The sequence below is a fragment of the Mastomys coucha genome, unplaced genomic scaffold, assembly GCF_008632895.1.
Source record: "Mastomys coucha isolate ucsf_1 unplaced genomic scaffold, UCSF_Mcou_1 pScaffold15, whole genome shotgun sequence".
Lineage (NCBI taxonomy): Eukaryota > Metazoa > Chordata > Mammalia > Rodentia > Muridae > Mastomys > Mastomys coucha.
This window is the reverse complement of record NW_022196897.1, coordinates 90795568-90805348: the sequence shown is the minus strand read 5'-3', so window position 1 is coordinate 90805348 and position 9781 is coordinate 90795568. Positions and strand designations below refer to the sequence as shown.

Genomic DNA, 9781 nt, shown 5'->3' with positions numbered 1-9781 from the left:
TCTCTCTCTCTCTCTCTCTCTCTCTCTGTGTGTGTGTGTGTGTGTGTGTTTGTGTTTGTGTGTGTGTGTGTGTGTGTGTGTGTATGTGTGTACATTTGTGGAGGACAGAGGTCAACCTTAGGTGTCTTTCTCATCACTCTCAATCTTATCTTTTGAGGCAGGGTTTCCAACTGAACCTGGAGCTCTCAGATAGTTAGACTATCTGACTAGGAAGCCCCCAGGGGTCCTTCTGTCTCTATCATTTAGCACTGGGTTACAAATGCTAACGGCCTTGCTGGGCTTTTTTAGAAACTCAGTTCCTTGTTACCCTCTTCACCTGCTGAACCATCTCCCCAGCCCAAATTCACAAGTTGACTGTTTTTTAAGGTGAACAGTCCACATTTACCTAGTATGTGTATATTGTCAAACTGAGGTCTAGCCTGCTTAACCCATGCAACCCTCAGGACAGTAAGACAGCTCACTGTCAACGAAGTACTGAGTCTCTAATGACTGAGAAGCCTGTCCCCCAGGCATTGCCGGAGGAGCAGAGGAGGCAGGCACCACCTCACGTTTCATCCAGCACACCACCTGTCTCCCCTCACTGGCCAGTCCCCAGTTCTCGCCTGGCACGCCTTCCTCCACAGTTTGGCCCTGAATACACTTCGGAGTAAGTTCCTCCGCTGTGATAAGCAGGGCCCGATCTCTGACAGCTGTTCCCCGCTCTTCATCATCATCTGAAACAATCAGGAAGCATTAGAGAGTACTTTTCCCTTTACAAAGGTGATAATTAGATAACAAGCTGAGATTAAAGTAATTACAGTCAGACAGCTGGCGAGGCAGTACAGTCATGTTGAAATATTGTTGGTACTTCAGCATCTGGTTCTAATAACGGCATAGGCTAAAGGATTTTACATTAATTACAAAACATAATTTAATATAAACATATTTAATTACAATTGATGAGCGATAAACTGTTCAAGAGCGACTTAACCCCTTCCATGTGTCAAAGGCATGGGAAGTCAGGGCAAACTGTGGCTTGGACTGCCATCTCTCCCTCTTCCAGCCATACTCTTCACAACTTCATGATCCCCTCTCTTGGAGTAAAGCACCTCACTGAAGGAATATTCCAGGCAATGATGTTGCTGGCACACCCCTGGGTGTTCTACTCATGCACACCGCCCACCATCTTTGGAATGCTTGGAGAGAACTCTGCCCATGAGTGTCGCCATGCATGCACATGTGCAGTGCTCACCGGCTTTGGACTGCGGAGAGACAAGGTTGCACTGCTCTCAGGCTTGGCACCTTGCCTGGTACCAATAGTCAGGGTCTTGTCACCACTGGAAAGTCAATGTGTAAGAACACTTAAGGTTTCACTTGAAATAAAACATTATTCTGGCAGACATTCTCCCTTACAAACTGCCAATTTTCATCTTTCCCCTGAACTAGCAGGTGCCTGTTAAAACAAATCTGGACCACACAGACACAATCTCCACTAGAAAAGAACTCAACCTCCATTAACTGTACAAGATCCTTCCAGGCACCCCTCTGCAAATGGGAGACATTCAAAGGCACAAAGGCTAAGCGTTGCTAAGTTGCGATCACACTGAGGTGGCCCAAGCATCAACCCAAAGAGTCCCGAAGGCTGACTTTTCTTAAGAAAGAGTGTGTGGCCTTGAGCAAGCTGGAAAATAACTGTTCAAATTCTCTATTTGACAAACAGTAGGAAATTACCTCAATATCTTTGCCATTTGCTGTGGATTTTTTAAGTGCAATACACACAGTTTATACTAGAAAAGAGATAGTTTGTCCAGGGTAGGAAGACGTCTCAGTCAATTACTTGTCCAGTAAGCACAAGGACTCCCAGGGGTTTAGATCCCCAGCAGCCATATAAAAAAGCCCAGCATGGTGGCATGCACCAGTAAGCCCAGCACTGGAGAAGCAGAGACAGGAAGATCCCTGAGGGCTAGCTGGTCAAATGGTTGAGAGAAATTGATGACCTCTAAGTTCAGTGACAGACCCCATTTCAAATAATAAGATTAAGAGAGATTGAGAAAGATACTCAACATGATCTAGCTCTGGCTTTTCACACACACACACACACACACACACACACACACACACAGTGTGGGGAATGGGAAAGGGGAGGGAGGAGAGAAATTCTAAAAGAAAGTTGTTCTGTATTCCCTCTTGCAAAGAGAAGAAAAACTTAAATGTCCTAACATGGAAATCTGCAATCTGAATAGGAGCTCTACAGTACTGGACAGATTACACTCCTTGGCCAGTGAGGAAGGAGATGGATGGAAAATATACGGCTCAGCATTTGCTTTTCTAAAATTTCTCTCCAAGTCATTCAATTAAAAACTTCTGGATCAAAAGAAAGAAAACATAAATGAAAACTCAAGGTGGAAGAAAAGATTACAAATTATGTGTGTACATATATACATATATATGAAGAATATACATACATATATGTATATATCCAGAATATGAAGAATATATATACATATATGTACATATCCAGAATATAAAAAGAACTGTTACAACTCAACAACAAACAAAAGGTTTGAACAGACATTTTCCTAAGGAAGACATGTCCCAGCTCAATGGGAAGAAGATACTTGATATCATTAGTCACCAGGAAACCAGGGTCTCAATGGAAATATGGCACAGTTCATGCACAATGTAATGACTGCAATTAAAAAAAAAACCTGGTAATAACAACAGTTGGTGATAAGATGGACAGACTGGGACCTCATGCCCTGCTCACAGGAAAGCGAATACAGACACTCTGTAAAACACATCTGAGGTTCCTCAAGTCATTACACAGAGTCACCATACCACCTAGAAGTTCCACTCTAAGCATGTACCCACAAGTACTGAGAAATGCTTGCAGAGAAAATTCATATAAAATGTTCATATAGCAGTATTGTCCATAAAAGCCCCCACATGTGAACATTCTAAATATCTGTCACCTGATGAATGAGCGAATAGGTAAAATGTGGTACACCGCACAACATAGTGTATCCAGGAATAAAATACCAGGGGAGACTATTCACAGATGAAGTAGGCAAACTCCATGCCAAAATCACTCATGATACGCCACTTATATGCAAAGTCCAAAGGAGGAAAATCCAGACAGATGGGAAGCAGATAATGATTGCCAGAAGATAGACTGTTAATAGGTAGAGGAAAATGATGGGAATAGTCTGAAATTGCAGTGCTGGTATACTAAAACTCAATAAACTGTTTATAATTTAAAATGATTGAAATGGGGACTGAAGAGACGACATGGTAGTTAAGGGAACACACTGCTTTTGCAAAAGTCCTGAGTTGGATTCCCAGTCCTCACAACAGACTGCTTATCCAGATCCAGGGAATCTGATGCCCCCTACTGGCCTCCACCGGCTCTGCACTCACATGCCCTTACTGGCATACATACACATATACATTATTTAAAACTGAAAATCTTCGAATGGTTGAAATACTGAGTTTGTTGTTGCGCAAATTTTACCCCATTTTTTAAAAAGGCTATCAACTTATGTGGCTGGAGTTCAAACCCACTAGGAAATCCTAGGAGCTTATGTAAACTGTGCGTCTCAACATTACTTCAGTCAAAAGGGTATTCATACACCAGTCCCATCCGCCCACAGCTGAAGGCTGCTCTTAGGAAGGATCAGCTCGTCAGAACTTCCAGTCTGCCTATGAAAATAGTTCTGTGAGCCAAAGAGAGATTTGAGACAGAGAAGTGCAGGCTCTGTGTTTCAGTGTGACTCCAAAGGACACCCAGCCAGGACGCTCAGGCTGTATGCTGGCATTTTTGCTGTGCGCTAACAGTGAGAGTAAATGAGAAACTTAGTAAGATGCATTAGAGAATGCTCTCAATAAATTTGAGTTGTTTAAATAGAAGGCGCAATAAGGTTTAACAATTTTATCAAAACAGTTGAGCTCACTGCAAGATGAAGATAGACTTCATGCAGCTTCCTCTATAGGACAGAGTCTCTCCGCTAGACAATTAAATTAACCAAAAACATACTAACCACTCTTGCAAGCATGCTGATCAGACAATCAAGTCATCAAGGCATCCAGAGGATATAATAAACAACTTTGCATCTCTCCTCTCCCTACCAAGGATCCTCTGTCGGGGAGGCAGCTGCATTGCTCACTAAAAGGCCTTGAGGGTTGATGTTAATATCTGCTCAAGTTGTCCCACATCCGAGCATCATGTGGTTTGTTATGTAGGTGTTTATTTGAGCTTCAAATAAACACATTTGCTGACAAGTTAGTGTAAAGGAACAAGATATGTGAACACCTGAGACCCTGGGAAAGGCAGAGCAACACATTCCTCGCCCACATGTCCGACCTTCTGTTCTCCTTTGAAGAGCCCAATATTCAGGCTGCTCTACAAAAGAGGATGGTAGCAGAAAACCGCTCTGCTCCGTGTCTCAAGCAAGGGCACACAGCAAGCTCAGAGTGCGACACATGCCTACCTGAGCAGGTAGTGGTTGATTATAGTGTCGAAGTAGCTGTAGTACACAGCGTTGTTCACATGGCCGTACTGGTCGTTGTCCTGCCACCTGGTCTGGATGGGCAGGAAGTACCCATAGGCCTCCAGCTGCCGATGGTGGTCCTTGGCTCGCTGATCGGCTGATGAAGTAGATATGGAATGTGTGGCATTTCTAGGAAGAAGCCTCCGTGCCCAAGGAATCATAGTGATTGCTGCTTCAAAATTCCTTCAAGGGAAAAAACAACCATGGATATGAGTGTCTGAGAGACGTCTAATGTTAGTTTTTAAAGCAACTGCATACAATTTGAACACTGGTTTGAAAAGGATACTAGATTTCTTTTTTAGGAAATGAATCTTCCAAGGCAATCCAAGTCCTTATCACAAACTCTAAGTACTTTCCTAAAGGACTCTTAGTGCCAGTGAGATGGCTCAGTGGGTACAGATGCTCATGTCAAGGCTGGCAAGCTGAGTTTAATTCCTTGGACTCACATGGTAAAAGAGTATGAAAATGGAGTCCCTCAGACTTGTCCTCTGATATCTAAGCATGCAGCAGCGTTGTACACACACACACACACACATAAATAAAAGTAATTTTATTTTTTTAAAGAAAGAATTCTTTACTAAACATGTTTTATCACATCATACAGAAACAGAGAAAGCCTTTGTTTGAATTTTATAAGAAGGGATTTTAAGTGTGTTTGCATGGAGTCTTTTGTTCTACAAAGTATTTTCAATAACATAAAAATCTAATGAAATCTATAAAGCACTCAAGAGTATAAAAACACAGCTCAGGGCATCAGTATAAAATAAAATGTTCACCAGAAAATATTATCAAGAGGGTCTGACAACTGTAAACTTTTAAAAGTAAAGTGTAATATATTTTAAAACAAATTATATCTTACAGGAAAAAATTATTGCACTTTTACAAAAGGAAAAATATAACTATATTTGTTATTAAGAACATGTGCTATTCCAGTCTTGTAGATCTGGATGTACCTTTTAAAATGGGATCCCTCCATATGTGTTGTTTTGAGCTCTTTACAGAACAATAGGCCACTAATGTGTTTACATATTCATCTGCCTCTGTGGCAGCATTAAATTCCAATATATCTCATTGCATTGATGTGCCAGAATTTATCACGTCCCACACTGATGCATATTTAGTGTTTTGATTCCAGTTTGGGTCATGAGATGGAAATCTTTCCAAATAAATCTTTATATGTATTCACCATTATTTCCTTAGGATAAATTCCTAGAAGCAAAATTGCTAGGCCAAAGGACAAATGAATTGTTAAGGATTTTGATATAAATTAATACCCTCTAGAAAGACGGTACCAATTTGTCCCCTCCCTAGCAATGCATGAGCAAGCCAATTTCCCTGTCAATTGTAAAATGCTTTGTCAATTTGACTGTGTTCTCTCATTTCCATATAAATTTAATGAAATGTGCTAAGTGGAAAGATGACTGCTAGTACCAGCAATGATGGAGTGACTCAGATCAGAATAAGTTTCTCTGTGTGTGAGAAGATGCCACAGAACAGCCTCTGGAAGCTATTAGGAAGTGAGGACAGGATGCCCAGGGACAGGATGACACACCCTAGTGAGGTACTCATTAGCCACCAATGGTTCTATCAGGATCTAACAATAGCTGAGGACACATTAGCAAGCTAGAACATGTGTTCATTTGTTTGTTCACTCCTTGCTGTCTAAGGGATAGAAGCCTGAACCTTAAACATGCTCTGAAAATGCTCTACCATTGAACCCTGGCCCAAATTTGTGATGTTCTTGCTATGCTAGAAGAGGCAGTGACATCTGGAAGGAGAGCGAACCTTAGAGAGGAGACTGATAACGCTGTTCCTATTAAGGCACTCAATGAGGCATAAGCTCATTGAGTGAGACAGAGAAAGAACCCAGCAGGAAGCACAATGGTCATGAGGCTGAAGGTTTAAGAAAAAAATAGGAGTCTTATGGTGCTAATGATACAAAAATCAGCTTTCAAGGCCTCTGAGGAGTAGGACAAAGGCTAGTGGGCGGGAAGACAGGCCATTCAGAATGCACGAAGAACTTTACAACTTCCACAAGAAAAAGATTTTTTAAAACCCAACTGAAAAGCCCAGAAGGTCTGAGATGTAGCTCAGTTGGAAGATTGCCTGCCTAACATATACAAAGCCCAGGATTTCATGCCCAGGATGACATAGACCAGGCATGATGGGCAGCCTAGTACTAAGACACAGATGCAGGAGGACCAGAAGTTCAAGGTCATCCTCAGCTGCATATTGAATTGAATAAGCTGTGGAACATTTAGAGTACAGTACAGAACAGTGCACATCTATAAACTGACTCAATGATGTATGGAATATTAAAAATTTAAAAAGACTACCAAAAAATCAAATAGTCCAATTAATAAACAAGGTAATGAAATAAATGGATAGTTCTTAAAAGATAAGGTACAAATGTACAATAAACACATGAAAAAATGTTCAACATCCTTAGCTATGAGGGAAATGCAAATTAAAACAAAACACAGATTCTCTCTCCCCCCCAGGTCAGAATGGTTACCATTAAGAAAAATAACAACATAAAAATTTGGGGGAAAATGTGAAGATAAGAGAACTCTTATAAAACAACACTGGGGAGTATAAGTTAGTAATTAGTCCACACATTGTAGAAATCAGTACGAGGGAAAAGAAAACAAAAACAAACAAACAACAACAACAAAACAACAAAAGCAGCCATACCATTCCTGAAAATAGGCCCAAAGAAGTCTGATCAACAGACCCCAGAGTTTCACTTCAGTGTTTATTGCAGCCCTATTCACAAAAGGCAAACTGTGGAGTCAGCCTTGGCATCTAACAAAAGATGAATGGGTCAAGAAATGTGGTATAGTCAGTCGTAAAGAAGAATGAGATCACATCTGTTGGAGGAGGATGAAAGCAACTAGAGATTATCAAGCTAAGAAACAACCCAGACTCAGAAAGACAGATATTGCAGGTTGTCTCAGAATCATAGGTTTTATATAGATATAAAATATACGTATAGTACATGAAGGTGAGTGTGAGACTGCGGGAATAAAAGGTAATGGAGAGAGAGGAGAGAGGAAACATCAGAGCACATGATATTCACTACGATGTCCTTACGAAACACATCAGCACCGCACGGAAAAGATGTTGCTGCGAGAAAGTTGTGCTGTTGATGGTTTCTAGGACCTACTTATTCCTAACTCCCAAAATGGAAGCGTGAAAAAGCATCTATAAAATGTTTCCCCTTGTATTTAAAAGGAACTATGACGAGGCAATAAGATGCAAATGTGTTTATTTACTTACTTATACTTACCATCAGAAACTCGGGAAGGCACATTAACACGGTGGTGGGGGTTGGGGGGGAGGAAGGCAGTATACACTTCTGCTGGTGTTTTTGAAATCATTTTTTTGGAGGTAATGATGATGATATTATTAACAAAAGAGAAAGATGTAAAATCCAACATGAAATATAGACAAAGGCAAACGATTCCAATGATTTTTCAAATAAAAATATCACACTAAGCAGACAAACATAATTTTGACTAAACAGTCTGGAGACAAAAAATGATCAGTTAGCAAATATTAAGCATTAGAGTTATTAATTTTTATAGCAATAGAGCTAATAATTCTGCATCAGTCTCCAGTGAATATAAACCTAAAACAGTGAGTAAAAACAGCAAAAAGAGTTGAAAACTCTTTTTATGAACCAGAAAAAAAGGTATGAACCAGATTCCTCACCTGTAGAAAGGACTTAACCAGTACCCAGAAAGGCTGGGGAAATGGCTCGGTGGTTAAAAGCATTCCCTGTGTTTTCAGAGGATCCAAGTACAGTTCCCAGTACCCATATCCAGCAGTTCACACTGCCTATAGCTTCAGCTCCTTGGGATCTGTCTGACACTCTCCTCTGGCCTCCAGTCACTTGGACATACCACATGTACACTTTCACAGGAACCCACATAACACACATACATAAATACAAACCACTGAATGGTTCACAACTGCCTGTAACTCCAATTCCATAGATCCAACACCCACTCTGACCTCAAACATCTATCTATATGCATGTGACCATACACATACATCCGAATAAAGATAAAATGAATTTTTAAGTGAGAAGATTCTTGTTCTTGTTTTTCAAAACAGTGTTTCTCTTGGTAGTCCTGGCTGTCCTGGAACTCACTTTGTAGACCAGGCTGGCCTCCAACTGCCTCTGCCTCCTGAAGGCTGGGATTAAAGGCATGAGCCACCATGTCCGGCTGAGAGATTCTTATGTGTACATTTTTACTATGAGTTTTCTTAAGAAATCAGACTTCATCATTGTGTCTTTTGTTAAAACATGATTGTCGTCCACATAAAACACTCAAATCTCTCCACGGGGAAGAAGGCAGACACTGAGTGTTCCAGATGGAGTTCTGATTGATAGCTGTGGGAACATGGAGACAAATCGTTCTTTAAAAAGCAATCAGATAAGACTGCATGATCAAGTCACAAGGAACCATGGCATAAGGCACCGACAACCAATGATGGCGCCGACTTCACATGTATTCATGTGTTACAGACAATTTTAAGGTCACCCTGAGCCCTTTGAGAATGTGCCTTTAAGCCACTTAGCCTCACAGGAAGTTGTCACCAATGGGCACTTGGCTGAAGTCTAGGTGAGTGGGGAAGAAGGGAGGCGGATCCTGTCTTACCGAGACATTCTTGGTTATCTGTGAAGATATTAGCTATTTTACCCAATTTCTTCCAAGCTGAAACATAATAGTACATTACAAATCTGTTTTGATGTTACTTAATCTAATGAAAAAAATGTTCATCTTTTTGATAAGTGCTCATTAGCCATTTTTTTCTGACATAAACAGACAAGAAAGATGTTCCCTTGCTGCATTTAAAACCCAGCTCAGCTAATTACAGTGCAATGACTCAAAGAACAAAATCAGCAAGCTGAAGTTTCTCACTTGAATTGTCTTTATAGTTGCATTAAAAATCTAACGGAAAAATTAAAAGGGCTCCACCAGTGTGCTTTGCACGCAGATGGAACCAGGTTTAAACAAACAGGGGCTATGCTCAGCTCACAACAGAGATTGTCAATGCCAACTGCTCTCTCTGGCTCTGCTAATAGAGGGAAAAATGGGGGAGAAGGATGTGCTCCATTTGGGGATCAGTGATGAGTGTGTGTGTGTGTGTGTGTGTGTGTGTGTGTACAATGCATCCATTTCACTAAGTCCCCTGTGAAGACAGAAACCAAGATGCAGACAGCATCTGGTCAAGATTGGAGCCAG

General features: G+C 40.9%; 1 protein-coding gene across 3 annotated transcripts in view; it reads right to left on the bottom strand.

Moving 5' to 3' along the window:
- LOC116090595 overlaps positions 1-9781 on the bottom strand; it is a 172997-nt gene that overhangs the window by 87156 nt on the left and 76060 nt on the right. For all 3 annotated transcript variants that reach the window (XM_031371244.1, XM_031371243.1, XM_031371245.1), the window contains one exon: positions 4467-4709. In XM_031371244.1, the coding sequence (XP_031227104.1) occupies positions 4467-4687 (221 nt within the window). In that variant the 5' untranslated portion in view covers positions 4688-4709. The remainder of the gene's footprint in view (positions 1-4466; positions 4710-9781) is intronic.